At 35.2% G+C, this 20,327-nt stretch overlaps 2 protein-coding genes across 6 annotated transcripts; one reads left to right on the top strand and one right to left on the bottom strand.

Moving 5' to 3' along the window:
* Positions 1 to 300: 300 nt before the first annotated feature.
* Positions 301 to 10,100, bottom strand: RGS1 (REGULATOR OF G-PROTEIN SIGNALING 1). 3 transcript variants are annotated; one of them, XM_086433252.1, is made up of 12 exons: positions 9,969 to 10,053; positions 9,823 to 9,883; positions 8,173 to 8,293; positions 8,020 to 8,083; positions 7,835 to 7,919; positions 7,148 to 7,221; positions 4,103 to 4,294; positions 2,968 to 3,056; positions 2,544 to 2,782; positions 1,874 to 1,998; positions 1,051 to 1,172; positions 301 to 753 (listed from the first exon to the last, which is right to left on the bottom strand). In XM_086433252.1, the coding sequence occupies exons 2-12, from the start codon at positions 9,828 to 9,830 to the stop codon at positions 535 to 537; spliced, it is 1,338 nt and encodes a 445-aa protein (XP_086289378.1). In that variant the 5' UTR covers positions 9,831 to 9,883; positions 9,969 to 10,053; the 3' UTR covers positions 301 to 534. The 3 variants fall into 3 exon arrangements, with proteins under 3 accessions (XP_086289378.1, XP_086289379.1, XP_086289377.1); XM_086433253.1 differs by lacking the exon at positions 9,823 to 9,883 and having other exon boundaries at positions 9,969 to 10,100; XM_086433251.1 differs by lacking the exon at positions 9,969 to 10,053 and having other exon boundaries at positions 9,823 to 9,962.
* A 3,541-nt stretch (positions 10,101 to 13,641) lies between these two features.
* LOC147405498 (Zinc finger C-x8-C-x5-C-x3-H type family protein) lies at positions 13,642 to 19,793 on the top strand. 3 transcript variants are annotated; one of them, XM_086433255.1, is made up of 7 exons: positions 13,642 to 14,090; positions 14,257 to 14,292; positions 14,628 to 14,693; positions 16,860 to 16,979; positions 17,174 to 17,473; positions 17,814 to 18,083; positions 19,285 to 19,793. In XM_086433255.1, the coding sequence occupies exons 1-7, from the start codon at positions 13,743 to 13,745 to the stop codon at positions 19,426 to 19,428; spliced, it is 1,284 nt and encodes a 427-aa protein (XP_086289381.1). In that variant the 5' UTR covers positions 13,642 to 13,742; the 3' UTR covers positions 19,429 to 19,793. The 3 variants fall into 3 exon arrangements, with proteins under 3 accessions (XP_086289381.1, XP_086289382.1, XP_086289380.1); XM_086433254.1 differs by having other exon boundaries at positions 13,643 to 14,105; XM_086433256.1 differs by lacking the exon at positions 14,257 to 14,292 and having other exon boundaries at positions 13,642 to 14,105.
* Positions 19,794 to 20,327: the final 534 nt, after the last annotated feature.

The following is a 20,327-nucleotide window of genomic DNA, read 5'->3' as shown; positions in this document are numbered from 1 at the left end:
TTTTGGTACATATCATTAGTCCGATGAGATTAACCATGTTACATGAGGGTATCGCCTTTTCTTATCCCTACTCATCTATAGTAAGACCCGTTGATCATTGAGAAACAGAAAAAAACCTGTTAGGATCAGTCCTTGTTTCGTTGGTTCTTATCAATTCGTGGGTTGCCTTCAACACGCCCATTTTAATAATTGGTGTGCCGTAATATAACCTCTATTTTCTCTGTATGTGGTGAATCCAAGCCCTCTGGATGTGCAATATCTGTACAACTCTGTTCTGCAATGAATTGAGATACTAACATGTGCCAATTAATTTCTATATATTTGAAATCATTCTTCACGCATCTTTGTTTGTTCTCTTTTCTTTTGATTTAATAAATCCTACATTGTGTTTTACATCTAGTTTCTACAGTACATATACACCTCGATCTTGCTGATTGTCGGTATCAAATCTGCCTCTTGAGTCCTAACCTTGAACAATACATGCCCAGAGGGCCGAACTGAACTCATTTAATAAAATCTGAGAAAGTTCACAATTCATTGAGTGTCTGTGTTGTCAATATCACACCTATGGCCTGAGCCCTTCGAGGGATGTTCTTGGTGAAAGGGATCATCAGCACCATGAACCGAACTTAGCCTAGGAGAGAAGTCCCACCCAGCTAACCGCTCGATGAACTCTTGGTTTTCTGATTGTGTACTTGATTCTTCTTGGAACTTCACAAAGAACATTGACGACCAGTAATCTTTTGCCAGGTTCTTCATCAACCAATAACCATAGTTAGAGACGTTCATTATTGCCAATAAAGGTAAAAGAGTTGTGATTTTCTGACGCCCCCTCTGACATATGCTCCCTGACATGGCATGGGCTAGAAACATAGATCTTTTTCCTCGGGATACACACATGCACATCCCCATAAATATGTGTATCCCGAGGGAAAAGATCTATGGTTCTAGCACATGCCATCAGGGGGTGTAAGGGAGTGTATGTCGGAGGGGGCATCAGAAAATCATTATTCAAGTTAAAATTCACGAGAACACAAACAAAAAACCTACAGTTTTCATTAATTGCATCAGCTCATTTACGGCATTATTAAAGAGACTGGGGTGCACCAAGTCGAGAGTACCCAAAATTTCTTGACGGGTTCGGTGAGATATGTTCACCTCCATCACCGCACCTGAATATTGCATAATATAAAAAATCAACAATTAGCATGGAATGCAGAGTGAGAGAAACTTGTGGGGTCAAGTTCATTCAAGCATATAGATTGAAGAGTTCCGTTTTACGAGAGTGCCTAAGTACTTAAAGCTTTTGTGCACATTTGCTTGGTTTTTGGAGATTCTTAAATGTAATACGTTCTCTCCATTAGAATTTCTCAAGCCAAAAGATTTTATATGTTGAAATTGTTCTTGGTAAAAGGTTGTTTTCTCTGTAATACAATATTGTCTTTAAAATCCAAGTTATATTGGTATTACAAATAAATGTAAATGCAGAAAATCTACATGGATATATGGTGGCACTAAACTAGATTCATTATAATCTTTCGGATTTTTAAGGTAAGAAAATAAAATCAAAATTCCTTTCTTTTCACTCTAAAAGAACATTCAAGGTTGCCCATCAATTTGGCTAAAAAAAATTGATGGTATTTTTAAAATTTATTTAGTTAAATGACATTATCTTTACCAATTATGTACAGAGGTGGCACATTGATAGGTATATCTGTGTTGATGAAAATGTACAAAGGTTCGATGGTCACTTTAAAGTCTACACAAAATTAGTTTGTCTAAGACTTGCATGAAAGGTCATTCCATCTTCAAAAGCAGATGAAGCAAAATGCGGGAGCAAACATCCATAAATGGAAAGTTGGGAAGAACATACCTGCAACAATGTACTTCTCAATAATGTGACGTGCCATATATACCCTTCTTACAGGGTCATCGATAGGTATCTTACCAAGCTCGTGTACTTCATCATAGAAATGTACACTCTCCCCAGCCAAACAACTGTAATTATAGGAGGGGAAAAAAAGTAATGTTATTTCTTCTCTTGAGAAGGATCAATCTTGTAGGTCTGAAGTACTGATACACACATTTATATTATAAACATAGAAGAACACTTTCCTTACTAACTTAGTAAGATTTTAAGCCTTACTAAGGGTCATTTTGCTAAAATGGATTACCACGTTGGAAATCCAACAACACAGCCCTCTAGATTTCATGGAAAAACTCAGATGCAAAAAAAAAAAAATATATATATATATATATATATATATATATATATATATATATATTTGGGCTTTATCCAAGGTTGTGAAAATGGACTGCTACCATTCCACGGAACTCCTAAATTTAAAATTAAAATTCAACGGTAAAAAACTAATAGTTTTTTATTTTATTCTTTTTAGGAAAGTTCATAGAATTTTGTCCTCTACAACCCCAAAGCATCGGATCATGGATTCCATAAGGTGAACCCAAGGACCCTTAGTAAGGGTGGAATCCTTACTAACTTAGTAAGGCTAGTCAGACTGCTAAACATAATATAAACCAACCTGTCCGCAAAGGCAATGAAGGACTGACGGAAATTTTTGTTCAGAAGCAGCTTATCCAAAGGTTCATTACGGTCTATATTCAGAGTGGGTCCCCTATGTGAAAGTAATCCACTATCTGGTATACCCAAAGCTTGACCCATAGTCTCAAACTCTTGCGGATCCCTTCTCCTTAAGCTCATTTGTGAGAGCAATGGTTGAGAAATTGATATTGAGTAGAAAGCAAGTACAAGAATACTTGCCTGTGTGGAAAATAAGAACACCCTGAGACATGTTAGAAAGTACAACCAAAGAACTTAGAAGAGTTTGTTCGATACAAGATGAAGCAATTAAATAAGTAAACTCATTTCAACAATTAGAAGCATTTAGATTACTAACACAAGCCCGGGAATAAAAAGGTATAAAAGAATGTTACAAAATGACGTACTGATACGAGCAGCAAAAATCTGGAGGTAACTTGAAGCCCTGAAATATCGTCATGGACTTCATTCATGATATAAGAAGCAACCCATACTCCTGCAAGGCAAGAAAGAGAAGAATATTGTTTAAATGGCAGTATTTGTGATAATAAGAAAGAACAATGCTCATGAAGCTTAAATACAAGGATGCAAACAAACATCCTTGGATGCATCATCCTTTCTTTCATATGGTCAAACAATTGACTGCATAAATTCATTTGTGTGATGATGCATCACCCCTTCTTTTGCTGTATACCAACTGATTGTATATAGTCACTTGTGTGAGTACATGTGTTTGCTTCAGCAGAACCCGATTGTTAATGCATAAACTGCCACAATCACTAACAAGCCACAACCAACACTAATGGGCTATGAAAATTTCATTTTGACTCATAAATAATCAAAGTTGTGTATATACGTTATTTAAGTAGATCTAATTGAACATCCATTTATAAATGGGGAATGCTAACGTCCAAGACCTCATAGGGACGATAGCATTCTCCACCACATTCACTTTCTAATTATCCCTTGGCCTTTTACATAATAAATACTTGTTGACATTGATTGTCAAAGCATTTACTGAAAACAAGGCATTTAAATCTAAAGACTAAAATGCTCTTAGTATTTTTTATGTAAAAGAACAACATATCCTGGTTTTGTTCACTAAAAAACAAAATTGGCAGGGGTATTATGGCAAAGTAAATGTGATGGAGAATGCTAATGTCCCCATGACACCTTGGAAGTTAGCATTCCCCTTTATAAATTATATTGATAAGTGCAATTAAATGAACTATGGGAAGGAAAAAAAAAAAAAACAAGTGACACCTCTGGCCTCGGAAGAAAATATGATTGAAACACTAGTTTCCAGTCACCATGAAGTAATATATTATCATTTCAATGTCCAAACAATGGATCACATCTTAAATGGACATGATGCAGTAACAACATTGTTAACACAAAATCATCCACACCATCGGTTTCTCTTTCTGTATGCATAGAGGAGAGAGCCCATTGCAGATAATAAGGTACTGCCTTGTTATATAGTTCCTTCTTTCACATAATAAAAAACCTCATACGGAAGCAAAGCAAAAAAAAAAAACATACCAATGACCATGGTGGAGACAATAATTCCCTGCAAAAGGTCTTTGAATTCATGAAATCTGAACTCGATATGCCGAATAGCTCGGGTGATGCTAACCATAATAGCAATGTACAACATGTGGAGGATAACAACCGGGATGACCCATTGACTCCTTAAGTGGCAACGAGTATTCAGAGGCTTCTTTATATGAAGAACTACATCATAGATGGTAACCATTTTTGTTACTGTTACTAATGTTACAAACAAGCATTATGTGAAAACAATGCAAACAGGAAGAAAAAGAAGAATCTGGTTAGATGGAAAACAATTAAAATATCCTGCATATTGGTAACAACAAAGAGGAGATAAACCTCCGCCTGTTGTTCGAGTCTTGGTTGTACTGGGGCATTTCTTTTAAAGATGTGAAGAGTATATGGAGCCTGACATCTTTTGCTATTTGTTGGGGTTTATGGAAGGAATGAAATAGACGCATCTTTGAAGACAAAGAATGCTCCTTACAGGACAACGTGATCTCAATCTTACCTTTTTTCTTTCTTTTTTTGTGTGTGTGTGTGTGTTGGGGGGGGGGGGGGGGGGTAAAGTCTTTAATGTATTTAGGGGGGTATTATTTAAAGATCTCCTAGTAAGGTGGGATCTGTTTGTAATTTAGAAGTTGTTTAGCCGGACTATGTAGTTTTTTTCTTTTTATCTCTTGGTGGTTCATCTCGAGCACCTTGTATCTTCTTTGTTTTTATTAGTAAAAATTTCTTTGCCTATCAAAAACAAATAAAAAAATCAGCCATAAGCTCTTTCAAGCAAGCCACATTTTTTAGTTTTAAAACACTGAACTGCTTACCATTCCTGAGGGGGGTTTGAGCTTAGGGTATGTTTGATTGCATGGAAAATCAAAATCCACGGATTTCAAAATCCATGGAAAAATGGTGGTGGAAAAATGGAAAGTATGGAAAAGTTAAATCTATTGTTTGATGTTACTTTGGAAGAAAGAAGAGGGAAAAAAAGAAGAAGAAGAAGAGGAAGAAGAAGATGAGGAGGAAGAAGGAGGGGAGAGGATGTAGTGGTGGTGGTGGCGACGTCGATGGAGGTAAGTGAGGAAGAAGAGGGGAGTATGTGGTGGTGGTGGCGGAGGTGAGGGAAGAAGAGAGAGAGAGAGAGAGAGAGAGGCCGACAATGGTGACAGCGATGGTGGCGACGACAACGGTGGTGATGGTGATGGCGACGACGATGACAATGAGGTTGAGTGTGATGGTGATAGGGAAGAAGAAGAAAGATATTTTGGGGATGAAAACTTTAGATGGATTTCACTTTCCCATCCATATGGGTAGGAAAGTGAAATCCATGTTTTGATGGACATTTTGATTATGGTGGAAAATGAATTTCCATGGAAAAATGCAATTAAACACATGAAAAATATCATTTTCCTTGGAAATTGATTTTCCACCACATTTTCCATGTGCAATCAAACATACCCTTAGGCTATTACATTCACGCAGACAGAGTGGAAACCAGCAGATTTAAAACACATAAGAATGGTATTAGAATTGACCCTACTTCAGCAGGTTGAGATGTTTTGTTGTGTATGCTTTGCTCAACTTATTTTGGTAGTATGATAGGAGCTCCCTCCTTGTCTAGTGTTGTCCTTCCATACTATACAACAAACATTGAAAGACATGGCCACATCGGTCACGCTATCTTCTGTAAACCTTGCGCAAAGGTGTCTCTTCATGAGGGTGAAACTTGGACGAGCTCAATCCAACTCCAACTTCCAGATGGGCTTGGGCTAGCATACTTCGGGAATTCAATGGGATCTTCGGAAAGTTGATCATTATGAGTGTTACGACGAATTTGATTGGGAAGTCCAATGGCAAAAAGAAGGAGATTCATTAGCTCGTTATTTAGTCCGAATCAGTGAAATGATGGAATCCATAAAAATTATTCAACAAGCTTTGGAAGGAATTCCAGGGGGGCCCTATGAAAATTTAGAAGTCCGACGCTTCGATAGAGCAAGGGATTCCGAATGGAATGATTTTGAATACCGATTCATTAGTAAAAAAACACGTCCTGATAAACCCCACTTAGAAATTTTCCAAAGGTGCCCTCTTAGCAATACAGGGCGAAGATATATATATATATATATATGTGGGTACATATGCCGGTAGGGTGAAGATTTTGTAAAATGCTTGGAGGAAGACTAATGGGAATAATAATTATATTCTACGAACATATTGATAATATGGGAAGACATCCACAATCTTGATGCTAAATATCAAGTGGTTTGATTTAACCAAGGTTCTGCCAATTCTTCTGATGTTCAACACATTCAATTTGAGGCTGAAATTGTTCCTGAACGGCTAAGAAATTGTTCCTGAACGACAGTAATGGTTTGGCCTCCATGAGAAAAGCATTTACCCTCACATGAGCTGATCAGAAAGGTCAAGGAACAATAGATCTTCAAATGATCTTATAACTAAGGTTTAAAATCTCAACTCAAGTCTCCAGTCAATGTTTTGGACAGGAGAAAAACCGAGACAATCCAAAACATGTTTCAAGGTCAATGTTCCATTCCGGACTCGGCCAAAACCAGAATGTATCAGATGAAACATTCCAAAACAGTATGAAACTTTAAACCATGCTTATAAAAATATTCAGGAAGTAAACACGATGACTCACCATGCTGTTTGTCATGGAAGACAGGACTCACCGAGAAAGAACACTTTTTATATGGCCTTCATTCTCCAAGTTAAGAGGGTGTAGAGAATGAATTGAAAGTACTGACTACGGAATGCACACGTTTAGGGAGTAAGGCTCGTAAGAAATAGCTGGAAGAAAATAAAATGGACTATGCAAACATATGGGCAGTAATTGTTCCTTCATAGAAGTATATGTATAAACGGATATGATATTCATAAAACAAACAAAGACGAGATAAGCTTTGAGAAGATGGACATAGAAATGAACACAAAATCTTAAAGCATAAGCTCATTTCTTCCAACAATTTGTCCAAATCAAATTCTTCAAGTCAAAAGTTATTTCAATGTCATAACACTTACATGTAGCCGCAGCAATCCATGGGAAGAGAAACAACAGAAGTAAGATAGCTGATCTGATTGGTGGTAAACGCCGCCTAAAAGTAAATAGTAAATAAGTGGACCAGAGATCAGTGTTATAGCACAAAATCATTAATATTACTGCCTCCATCAGACGACATAGAATAGCTCAACATTGTAAGCATATCATAGTGACAAAAATCTGCATTTTTTTGCAGAAAAAAACCGCGGTAGATTAAATCATGATTTAATTGACGATTTTTTGAAAAAAAAAGTCACAGATTATTATTTTTTTTAGCATTTTTTAACTGTTTTTATTATTATTTAATATATGAAATACATATGTTTTAATGTTTTTTATGCTTAAAAAAATATTTTTGTTTTGCCCCGACTTTGTAACTATGAAGAAAATGATAGAGAAACAACCACAAGAAGTTCCAAGGAAATGTTTCGTAGAGAAAGTGACCCACTGACTCAAATACACGATGTTCAATCACTGGTCCACCTCTCAAGTATGGCATAGCATGAAAATCAGAGCAATTGGATGTTGGTTGTAACTACTCAACATTTAACATTTTTTCTCAATTTTCAAACTTAAGGATTCCAGCAATTCAAATGTCAGTTGGGGGGGTCAAGTGTGCCCTAGGGTTCAGGCCCATTGGTATTGTTCTGATTTTAGTATTTACTTACTTGACAAACAAGTGATACAGTTTGAACGCCTGCACAATGCGAGAGCTCATCAACAAACCAAACCCCATTGGACCTTCAAACCAGCCTGGAAATGCAATAGAATTAAAACATATGTTCACTAACTATAACCAATATGGAATTGAAACAAATGAAAGGTGGCAATAATAAACAAAGAAGTAAATAACCTGCCCAAATATAGCAAGACTGCCACCAATGCCTCTTTTTCAACCTCAAAAAATTGGAGGCCATCTGCATGCATTATGAAGTTTATTAACCAAAAGAGTGTCCTTAAAATACAACTAAAGAAAAGTTTGTATTGAACAACCATGCCAATTTACCACTATAGACAATAGAAGGTTGAAGCTTGCAAAAATTTGAAGACACGGAAACCAGAAACCGCTGCCTTTAGTACGAGGAATCTTGTGAACCAGGAAGGGTAAAGTTGAACGAGCAAGAAGCCTAAGAAGGAAATATATATATAAAAAAAAACAATTAGCCAACATATAGAAGATAGTTTCCAAAAATTTCCATGACCATAGGAAAAGAACATTCGAATATTTCCTTAACAATACTATCGATTTATTGATTTTCACCTTTTCTCTCCTTAATAATTCTTATTCCAATTCATCGTGAAGAATTGTCAACATAATACACTTTCCTTTTTATTTTAATTATGTTCTCTCAGTTGATAAGAACTTAACTTTGTCACTTCAGCAAGCACATCTCCACATAAAACTCTTCCTTGGGGCACAACGAATTGCACTTGAAAATTTGCCTTACATGATTAAATGCCTTCTACATGAGTTGTAAATTGTGCTTGGATGAAATCCTTAATGCCAAATAGATATGAAAAGGATCCACTGTTATCCAACCCTTCTCGTCAACGATCATAAAACCACAAATTCCAATCTCAAATTTTTAATCTTAAATGTGTCTTCTTTACATATGAATTGTGAAGCTCTTGAACCTCTATCTCTATTGACGTTTATACATGCCCATGCTGTTCATCACTTACATACTTTCTCAAGAACCAACCTCCTCTATTGCTACTCCGACAATTCCCTAACCTCCACAACCACTTAGAAGTTATAAGGGCCTTGTTCCTTTTTCTAAAATGCTTACTATTCGAATTTTTCATCAAATTCGCTCACAAACCCCTCTCCACTCAACCACGACTTAACAATAATTTATCAAAAACCTAGTACCATCGACATCTATGCCACATCAGAAATATTGGGATTGGTAACCCAAAACCTTTTTCATCTTAAATGCTAAGGCCGAATCTTATGTCAAGGCATGGAGTGTTTAGATATATTTTTTTATATCCTTCAGTTTTCATCAAAGAGCCCAGTAATTAAAAAAACAAACAAACATTGCCGTTGGTCTCATTGTACCTATCAAACAATCCTAATCGATTCCCTACTCCTAGATTACCACAAATATAATAATTTCTACTTTCAACTTGCTTAGTCTTACTGTTCATCCATCTCAACATACTACCATCTACCATGGCCATTCTATGATCTTATGAATGCTTAAGTTTAAATAATTACACAAAGAACCCAAAAACTACCAACCATTCTCTAATTCACCAAGAACTAACACAATGAAAGAACATAAACAAATAAAAAGACTGGAGTCATAAGATGGTGTTCTTTAATTCACTAAATATCATTAAAAAAATTAAAAAATTAAAAGATCCATCAAAACATAAATTAATTGGAACAAAACATTAAACCATTATTTCAAATAAACCTCCAATTCAGTTAAAACCTTATTTATTTATTTATTTAACCTTTCAAAAAAAAAAAATCTTCTTCAAAGTTCTAATTCCACTCTAAAGAAGACCCATTACCAATTTACCACTACTTCGTTAGTAATAAAAATAGGATTAAAAAAAAAACAATAATAAACCAAAAATACCCATCAAAGATTTTGATTCAAACAACCAAATAGAACAAAAGAAGAACGGGTTTTAGTAAACAAACAGAATCATGGACAAAGCAGATATAGATACAGCGATGTAATCGCTCGGACATCCTCCTTCCACTGCACAGCTTCCCATTATTAGTTAATATTTTGGAATCTTTTGATCAATCAAAGCTATAAAGATATTTTGGAGTCCAGCTTCAACCTCTAGTTTCTTTGGCGGCTTTAGTTCTTTACGTACGGAAAGGGACTCTAAATTTGACCAAAGACTCAGTTTTTTGTGATTTGGGTTCTTCTCTTTGGATACTCTTTGGAGCTGTTTAACACTTGAGTTGGACTTTTCAAATGTGCCGAGTCGACTCAGGTTGTTTGATCCTAAAATTTGATAGGATCAACTTGGGAGTTTATCGAGTCAACTCGATTAATTCAGTTGAGGAATTACTTAATGATCCCTGACGAAAGGTTTTCTTTCTAATTAGTCCTTGAATTTTAGGGGTTAGCTAAATAATCCATTTAGTAAATCCCTCTTTTCTAATCGGTCCTTAAACGTCACTCTAGACATTTCTCACAATTGAAATGTTGAAACTTCCCTAACCATTCAAACTCACCATTTTTATCCCAAAAATTTGAATTTTCAATATCCCGATCAAATTTTGGAGACTTCTTTCTAATGGAAAAGATTTGAGAAAGAAGAAAAATCATTTTCAAGCATTTTGAAGATACATGTAAAAAATTAAAGTTTTTTAATTCTTTTGTTTCATTTTCAGATGAAAATCGATCAAGAATGATTCTTTTAGTTTGAAATCATCTACACAAGTCATTATGTCAAGTTTTAAGTCAATTTTTCCATGTATTATGTTGGAAAAACTCAAAAAAATAATGAAAATGGGTGGATTTTATAGTGTCAAGTTTGACAATTTTTATTTTTAAGTTCAACTTTTTTTATAAATTGTCGAACTGAACAATAAAAAGTGGTGGGCTCAACAATAATTAAAATTGATGAGTTTGAAAATAAAATAAAAATTGGTGAACTCGGTAATAAATTAAAATTGGTGAGCTCGACAAATTTTTCAAAAAAAAATCAAACTCGACAATAAAAATATTGAACTCAAAAAATAAAAAATGTCAAACCCAACGCTGTAAAATTCACCCATTTTTGTTTTGTTTTTTGTTTTTTTTTTCGAGTTTTTCCAACTAAAATACATGAAAAGATTAACCAAAAATTTGACATAACGACTTATGTAGATGATTTCAAATCAAAAGAATCATCATTAATAGATTTTCATCTGAAAAAGAAGTAAAACAATAGAAAATCCCAAATTCATTTTTTGTTATAAATCGTCGAAGTAAATAAATAAAAATACATCTAAAAGTTCAAAATGATAAGTATATCATTTCCATTCTTCATCCACGATAAAAAAAATCGTTTGAATTGAAATCATTGTTGGAAAACTTAAGTATATGAAAAGGAGATTCTATTACCACATCAACTTTTGCTAACGCCACCCATTCATTTGTACATCACCAAAGAATTAGCATTAGTAAAAGTTGGTGTGGCAATAGAAGCTCTCTAGAAAATTGACGAGGTGAAATAGTTTAGTTATTTTTTCTTTTACAAAATTACAAATCTAATTATAGATAACATGCATATATACAAGCTAGTGATGGGTTAGATAGGTTGGCTATTGCTAGGCCCTACCTTTGCAGAGTAAAACTTGTTTTTTTTTTTTTTGTTGGGGCGAGTTAAAAGGCTAAATTGACAGCCCTAGTTGTCAGGCCATATGTTACCTGATTTGTGGGTTTGCTTGGTTTGAATTTGGGTTCATGATTCACGGTTTGCCAATCAAGAATGAATCCAATTTGTATGGGTATAAGAGATGCGGATAATTGTAGGTTGAAGTGATGAGTAGGGAAAAAAGATGTTAAAGATGGTGGGGGAGAAAAAATCAGAATTTTTTAGTTGAAAATTAGGGTATTTGATTCATTTTCATCTGTTTATTACTATAGACTAAAATCAAAGGGACATGCTATCAGTTTGAAAAATTAGGGGGATGCCTAAAATTTATTAATATGTGGAGGGGATGAAAAAATTAGTGTAAAATAATAAAGTAAGCTTGGTTAGCTATTTTTAATGACCCAAGAGCAAATCGTACCGTGAACTAATTCGGTCCCTTAAGTGCCAATTAAGTAACACAGGTTAGGCCCGTTTAGATCCGTCTGTCAGTGTCATTATTGAATCCAAAACCATGTCGACTGGATCCTCTAAATTTTGTTTTATAATTCATTTTTTAAACCGAGGTAATGGGGTCTCTTAGAGCACTCAACTAATCTTTGAAGCATATGCAATCCCTTCCTCCCACACATGCGAGGCAATTTCTAGGATAAATCCCTAAGGGTAGCCCCCAAGGGAATTCGAACTTGAAACATTCACTTCTTGAGGTATGGTCTTGGCCATCTCTCCAATTCTAAGGTTGAAGCCTCTAAACTCGATAGGTTTGTTTATAAAATGGATACGTTCACATCTTAATAGGTAGGATTATCAATGGATTGTCTTGGGGGGCTCGATTTGGTACCTATCCAGTAGGATCAAATTGAATTCGTAATTGATCCAATAAGCGTTGGATTAGATTCTTATCAGATCGGATTATTACTAGATCTCAGTATTAAGATCTTGACTTGATACAATAACAATCATATTGGATGTGGATATTGTCATATCTGGTTTGAAATACAAAATCTAAAAAAATTTCATATGTTTAAAATGGCACCACCTTGTTGTGCTAGCAACCAACTCCGACATGTCAACTTAGTTATCCTTGTTAAGTTACTTACTTGATGTTTGGCTTTCCAATTGGTAAATGGTTCATTTTCCATCAAATTAATGAAGAAGGGAGAAGTCAATTGATTCTTCCGATGAACAAGAAGCAAAACACTATGAAGGGATAGGATTGGGTGGAGAAATCATTCAAAGAAAGAAATTGGGGTTCCCAATGCTTTTCCATGCCTAACAAAATGTGTCAACCTCATAACGTTTTACTCCTAACCCCACAAGATTCTAAGATGAAACTTAACCTAAGTCTCGGTTAAAAATGACGATGGTCTACATTTCACACGACGCACAATTTCATGAATAGTTTCATTCGACATTGTGATGGAGGACATAACTTATGATCATGCCACTAAGCATTTTAGTAGGACATTGCACAAATAATCCGAACACTTTGTTGCATCTCTTTGATAAGGGTTCAAAAACAATTATAACGATATCCTTCAGTACCTACTGATAAAACAATAATGAATTGTTTTCCTCGATTATTGTTCCATCATAGATTACATCTTTATAGATATAAGGAAAAGATGTAAACATAAATATTCCAAAGATACATTCCATTGCAATAGAAGTATTCTATAGATAGAATTCTAATGTGAAAGAAACATTCTAAAGATGCCATATTTCACATGGAACCTTAATGGTGAAAAAATAAATTTCATATATTTAAATAAATATATAATATAATTTATACATTTTCTACATTTCTTTGGATTGAATCCTTGTTAGATTAGATTGGGATATGGTAGATCCAAATCCAATCCAATAAGATATCAAATCAAATCGAATCCAAAACATAGATCTTATCAGATCGTATTTCGATTCAAAGGTAATAAACTTTTTTAATTACCTAAAATGTTTTTTTTTTAAACCAGAGAATAATTATAATGCCCATTGCCGTTGGACACATTATTGTCCAACGAACCGGTTAACCTATTTTTTCTTCCCACATGTCACTATCTGACACGTAATTCTCATTGGTAAGTGCGCACGCATCACAGCATCACACTCACACATATATATTGGTCTAGTCTAGTGCGGCGTTTCTTCTTCAATCTCTGCTTCTCCGTTACTACTTCACTTTCTTCTTCCGAAAGAAAAAAAATCGAGAACAAAAAAGTTAGGGTTTGAAATGCGAGAGAGATCGTAATGGGAGGCGGTGAGGAAATTTTTGTCTCGAAATCTCTGGATGATCTAGGGTTAGGTTCCTTTTCTATTGCCTTTGATGATGATCGTGTTAGTAGTATCGAAACCCTAGATAGAGAGTTTCAGAAGTTAGAATTACAAGAGAACGATGAAGTCCGAGATGAAGAAGAGTTACAGAAATTAGGGTTACAAGAGAACGAGAACGTGAAGCTTGAAGTGGAGACTGTGACAGAGGAGGAGAAAAGCAGTCAGTTTCAGTATCCTTTAAGACCTGGCGAGCCTGATTGTGTGTATTATCTTCGGACTGGAATATGTGGTTATGGATCCAACTGCAGATTCAATCACCCTCTCGTAAGGAAAAATCAGGTCCTTCGTTCGATTTTGAGATTCATCCGATTTTATTTTATTTATTTATTTATTTTTATTTTTTTGAATTTTATTTCAAGAAATAAGTATTTTTGTATTTGTAAGATTTTCTATTAAAGTTTTAATTATTATAATTTTTTCAATTATGTAGACTCGATCATCGCCAGATTCACCAAAATCAGTTGAGGTGAGTTCTATGTGGATAACTCAATTAAAAAAAGAAAAAAAAAAAAAAGAACTCAGTGTGATAGTTTTTCATTTTAGTTTATATATAGGAATTTGGTATGGTGCTGATGAGATTATTTGTTTGCTAAAATTGGGGATGAGTAAGTAGGAGAGATTGTTTAGTTTCTTTAAAATTTTTGTTAATCGAAATGGTGATTGTTGCTTTTCATACATGATTTTACTAAATATGAGATGAGTATGGTTACGAGCTTGATTCAAAGTGTATTGGGTTATACTCACTTTTTATTTTTATTTTTTATATATATTTATGTTTGATTCTTGATTCTACTTCTTAAGGTTGCTAACGAAAAAGATAATGAAAAGGAAGAATACTCAGGAGAGCCATGGGTGCCAGAATGCAAGGTTATTATTAGTTCACTTTTTGCTACTTGTTTTTTTTTTTTTTTCGTTTCTGTTTCTTGAGTTTTAGATTTATTTTTCTGAGCTCATTCACTTTTAAGTTGTTTTTTTGTTGAATGAGGACAAGACTTAACAGGAAATACTTAAAAAAGAGGCATACCAAGAAATATACATTGAAGCTTGTTTGGGCATCCCTTGTGGTGATAATATATGATCTTTAGTTGGAATTTATATAGTTATATGTAAAACATATAATATGAAAATTGTAAATATGTGTTTGGTTCATGTCTTATGTCTTGTACTTTTATTTGGAGATGTTACTTATTCCACTTACTGTGCAATTCAACTGACATACCATGTGATGTGACTATATGAAGGTGCCAACTTAGTAAATTGGCAAAGGTTGTGAGTGGTAATACTGCTTGGAAAAAAAAAAAACTTCTGAAATGTTTATCATTTCCACTATGTAGCTAGGAAAATAAAATCAGCATGATCGGTGGTTTCTAGCCATTGGATCTTAGCAGGGGCGGAGCCAGGATTTTCCTGTAGTGGGGGCAAACTATAGTTAGTTGTTTAGTGAAGATGAATGGTTTTAGAGAGAAATTAAGAGGTTTTTAGCTAGAAGTTGAAGAAAATGATATTTAGATCATTTCCAATTAATATTTGAGAAGTCCCGGTCAAGAGACAATGTCATCAACAAAAAATTGAAGAGGTGAGGGGGTGGAGACAAATAGGGTATGTAATTAGTTGAAAATATAGGAGTGTCTCAAAATTCTGTGGTGGCAAAAATTGGAGGGAGGTGAGGGTGTAAGGGCAAATGGGGAGAGGTGAGGGAATGGGGAGAAATGGGGCATGTGATTAGTTGAAAATATAGGGGTGTCTTAAAGTTTTATGGGGAAAAATTGGAGGGAAGTGAGGGTGTAAGGGCAAATGGGCAGAGAGGTGAGGGAATGGGGACAAATGGGGTATGTAATTAGTTGAAAATATAGCGGTGTCTCAAAGGTCTATGGGGGCAAAAATTGGAGGGAGGTGTGGGTGTGGGGGCAAATGGGGAGAGGTGAGGGAATGGGGAGAAATGGGGCATGTGATTAGTTGAAAATATAGGGGTGTCTTAAAGTTTTATGGGGAAAAATTGGAGGGAAGTGAGGGTGTAAGGGCAAATGGGCAGAGAGGTGAGGGAATGGGGACAAATGGGGTATGTAATTAGTTGAAAATATAGCGGTGTCTCAAAGGTCTATGGGGGCAAAAATTGGAGGGAGGTGTGGGTGTGGGGGCAAATGGGGAGAGAGGTGAGGGAGTGGGGACAAATGGGGCATGTAATTAGTTGAAAATATAGGGGTGTCTCAAAGTTCTGTGGGGGCAATTGCCCCCACCAGCTCCTTACTAGCTCCGCCCCTGGATCTTAGCAACTTTGATTCATGGGTTTAAACCTACCCATGGCCCATGGAATTATGCAAAGTCTAACATGAAAAATGCTCATATGTGATTAGTGAAAAATGGAAATCAAGTTGACCTAGGGTTCTTAGGTCCACCAAATGAGTAAAATGCATCATACACCCTTGGGAGATGTATACCCTTTCGGAACATGCCATGTGTCTTTATGGATCGCTTGGAGTCTATAGCTGCCCAACTGCCTGGTTTGTTCTTTGAAGAATGGTGAAAGACATGTATACCCTTTTCTGTAGACAGTAAATGATAAGGACAACCACAAAGCATTGAGTGTGATTCGCTATGTCTCTTGGTTGGTGTTTCATGGAACTTGAAAGATCATGCATGAGTTCCCACGAACATATTTATTGGACACCTCACAAGTCGGTAGAAGTTATTTTATCATGTTTTTTGAAGTTGGATAGTATTTTGTCTATGAGATTTGTATTTATATGTATACTAACGAAAATTGTGTGATTCATGTTAATGACTAATGGATTTTTGCATTTGAATTTGATTAAGCAATACTTAATTTTTTTTAAAAAGTTGACTAAGTAATGGTTAGGTTAGTGACTTCGGCGTTTCTTTAACTAGGATATAGAAATATGTCTCTTGTAGGTGATTCTGAGATCAAATGTGCTCTTTGATATTTTCTTTTGTCCTTGTTTTATATAAATATATTGTCTTCTCATGTCATGATTTATGTTTATTTTATTTATGGTTCTTGTATGATTGTTACAGTATTACCTAAGGGTAGGAGGTTGTAAGTTTGGAGAAGCTTGTAAATATCATCACTCTCGAGTAAAAGCTTTGGTTGATCCACCACTAGATCTTAACTTTCTGGGCTTGCCTATCCGACCGGTAATTCTTCTTTTTCCCTTTTCAAAATTCCATTAAACTTGTTTGTCGAAAAAACAAGAAATTATTAAACTTTGCTTAAGAAACACTTGTTATCTTCAAAGAAGACATTTTAAGATTAATTACGTTATCATTTGACTAGGTACTATGAAGATTAGTTATCCTGAAATATTGAGAATATTTTCTTTTCCTCACAGGGAGAGAGAGAGTGCCCCTTTTACATGCGCAATGGTTCCTGCAAATTTGCAACTAACTGCAAATTTCATCATCCTGATCCAACTGCTGTGGGAGGATTGGATCCTCTTTCAGGATACCAGAACGAGGGATCTCTTCCATTACATTTAGCAGGCACACCACAACCAACTTTTACATCCTGGTCTCCGTCGAGAACCTCGAATGAGAGTAGTTCTTATTTGGATGCCCCCCCGTCTTTTGTGCCAATGATGTTTTCGCCTACCCCAAGGATGCATCCAAATATGGAATCAAATGGATCTCTGGTGAATAATTCTTAAAACTTGACACCTTTCCATCATCTTAAGCAAGATTTCAATAATTTTTAATGTCATTGTGATTCGATAAAGTTGTTGGGTGATACTGCTACCCAACAGCACTACTTGCTTTCCGCAAATGAAAAAAAAAAAGTTTTCAGTGGTAGATATTATTTTTATAGTTTGTGTTTTTCTGTAATAGATATTATGTTGGGAAACAAACAAAATGGGGGTTGTTATGCTTAATAATTTAAAATATTACTCCAGAATTCATTTTTAATTCAGTTCCATGGAAATCTTATGTGCTAAACACACCTATAGTCTTGTTAACCATTTGTTGCTTATTTAGGCTCCACTAAACCCGTTGTATCGAGCAGAAGGGAATATATATCGACCTTCAGTTCCAATCAGGAGTGATGCTGCCATGAAAGCAAACGGTTCTACACACTATCAGAAACAGACTCTGGTTGAAGAATTCCCCGAGAGACCTGGCCAACGGGAGTGTCCATATTTCATGAAAAATGGGACCTGTAATTTTAAATCAAGTTGTAAGTTTCATCATCCGAAGGACCGGATCTCAAAGTGTGAGTTAAATCCCATGGGCCTGCCTTTAAGACCCGTAAGTTGATTCCATTGTCTTAGTCTGATTGATTGTATGCATCAATAGCTACTTTTACTGATTAGTGGATGACGGTATTTGCCTTCTTGCGTATGCATGCAGCATACATTTTAAGAGCTCTGGACCCATATTCTCACATATTGGACCTCTCACTTGATTCCAACCGTTATATTCCATGAGATTGTCTTTTGAGGACAGTAAAATTATCCCAACCACCATTGGAAGTGCTCTGTAGAAAATTTGTTTTGATATTGCCCCAATTTTATGTATATCTCATACATAGGGCCCACAGAATTGTGAATCACACCTTTTGTCTAATCTGTCCTCTTGAACTGACATGTTGCAACAACTCCCTCCAGAGGTGAGTACTTGCTAGGGTTTCTACTCTAGGCTAGACAAATGGAGTTAAATTAGCTACTCGAGTAAAGTAGATTTTATTTGGTCTCTTGGAACTTAGGGGATTTTTGAAAGGTAAGAAATAGGAGTTGATTGATGCATTGGAAGGAGAATCGCATGGCAAAAGAGAGAAAAACTTTTAAGGGAAAAAAAATTTCATAAAAACAATTTTTATGTTTTTAAGGTAAAATATGAAAGAGAATTAATGTGTGTAGTTAGGAAAGATTTGGTGGATAGTTAATTTTTTATTATTGGCGCTTATGTTCCCCACATAGGGTTATATCAGATTATTAATGGCAATTTTATAAAACCATGGGGAGAGTATTGATACTTATAGAGGAGGGAATTAATGGACGTGTTCCTGTTCAACCAAATAGGAAACTTTAGAAGACAGCTGTACTACTAGTCATACTTTATGGAGCTAAATGTTTACCTGTTAAGAAAGAATATATTTGTAGAATGAGCCTATTAGAAATGGAGATGGAGGAGACAAAATCAGAAATGTTTATATTCGAAAATCAGTGAGGAGTATTTTGGTGCACAATGAGGACTTTGAAAGTGCAAGAGAAGATCACAAATGGAGTAAATGGAGTTGGTAAAATGAAAACATAAAATAATTAAAGTGCCTTGATTTTGAGATATGGTTCATGATCAAGTTAAATGGAAAAATAAGAGATTCAAGTTGTCGACACTAATAATGGGGATAAAATGTAACATAAATGCTGTTTTTTTTTGTTGTTGGAATAATATCAATTGCTTTTCAAATGAAGCATCTATTAACTCTGAATCTGTCTGTGCCATTCAGGATCAAAGTTTATGCTCATACTACAGCCGCTATGGCATTTGCAAGTTTGGGCCTGGTTGTAAATATGACCATTCAACAAATCCTACCCTTTTGGCTTCTGTATCGTCCTTCTCAGGTCAGCCACCATCCTTCGACAACTCTTAAACTTAGAGAGGAGGTAAAATTGTCAGGTTTGGAAATGTGAACGTGGCTTTTTGATCGAACAGTATGTGTAAGAATATTACTTACATCTCTTTTTCCTTTAAGAAGAACAGTGAACATGATAGAAGAATATGCTATCTCTTTTTTTTTTTTTGGTTTTGTTTCAAATGCGGGAGTTCTAGATTTTGTGTCAGCTTGTTCAAACAAGTTGGTCTGAGGATGCCATTATGTATATCTGGTTTCGTGTTTATATGGGCTGAAGGAAAGGAAGACTGGTTTCAACATGTCCTTTCTTGAACTTTGTTGTTGCTTATTTAGTTTTTATTTAACTCTTAATTAAGTATAAAGAGCGAATACTTTCTGTTGAAGTGTTCACTATTCGAGTTGCAAGCTAACACATTTTGCTCGTATTATGTGGCTTCTGTTGGGATAAGAGTAAGATTATACCCCAACTTAAGAACTAAATATTTATGAGGTATGCTTCTGTGCATTACTCACTATTTCATCAGTGGGCCATTATTCTTCATGAAATATGAATTCTCTTATTGGGTTAGGGAAAAAAAAAGAAGTTCATCCCTTAATATACCACTGTAGTTCTAGAAAACTGATTGATAAATGTGAAGTTGATGAAATCATCAATTTTGATTTTACATGTCTTAAATCTTGATCAAGTTGCTTTGAAATTGATCTAATTTCAAGTTAGATAGCCCTCAATCCTCGACCTACACCAATTGTGTCGAACTTGATAGATATTGCCATGACCTGTTTTTCTGGGACTCCATGTGACCCTAGTTGATGAGAAGGGACATGGCAAAATTTCTGGATGGGAAAAATATATAATTCTATTTTTTCTCAATAATTTGAGAATAATCATTGTATAATTTATGAATAATGTGAATTAT

The sequence above is a fragment of the Akebia trifoliata genome, chromosome 3, assembly GCF_017979445.1.
Source record: "Akebia trifoliata isolate Shusen 1 chromosome 3, ASM1797944v1, whole genome shotgun sequence".
In the NCBI taxonomy this organism is placed as follows: Eukaryota; Viridiplantae; Streptophyta; class Magnoliopsida; order Ranunculales; family Lardizabalaceae; genus Akebia; species Akebia trifoliata.
Note: the sequence above shows the minus strand (reverse complement) of the source record. Positions and strands in the feature narration are given on the sequence as shown.

Bases quoted from the DNA above. Each gene is read 5' to 3' on its own strand.
- LOC147405498 (XM_086433254.1), top strand. From the start codon at position 13,743: ATGGGAGGCGGTGAGGAAATTTTTGTCTCGAAATCTCTGGATGATCTA. The intron at 14,106-14,256 runs GTCCTTCGTTCG...TCAATTATGTAG, and splicing joins CTCTCGTAAGGAAAAATCAG to ACTCGATCATCGCCAGATTC. The intron at 18,084-19,284 runs GTAAGTTGATTC...TGTGCCATTCAG, and splicing joins TGGGCCTGCCTTTAAGACCC to GATCAAAGTTTATGCTCATA.
- RGS1 (XM_086433251.1), bottom strand. From the start codon at position 9,899: ATGGGAAGCTGTGCAGTGGAAGGAGGATGTCCGAGCGATTACATCGCT. The intron at 7,222-7,834 runs GTAAGTAAATAC...ATTTACTTTTAG, and splicing joins CTGTATCACTTGTTTGTCAA to GCGGCGTTTACCACCAATCA. The intron at 4,295-7,147 runs GTAAGTGTTATG...TCTATGATGTAG, and splicing joins ATGGATTGCTGCGGCTACAT to TTCTTCATATAAAGAAGCCT.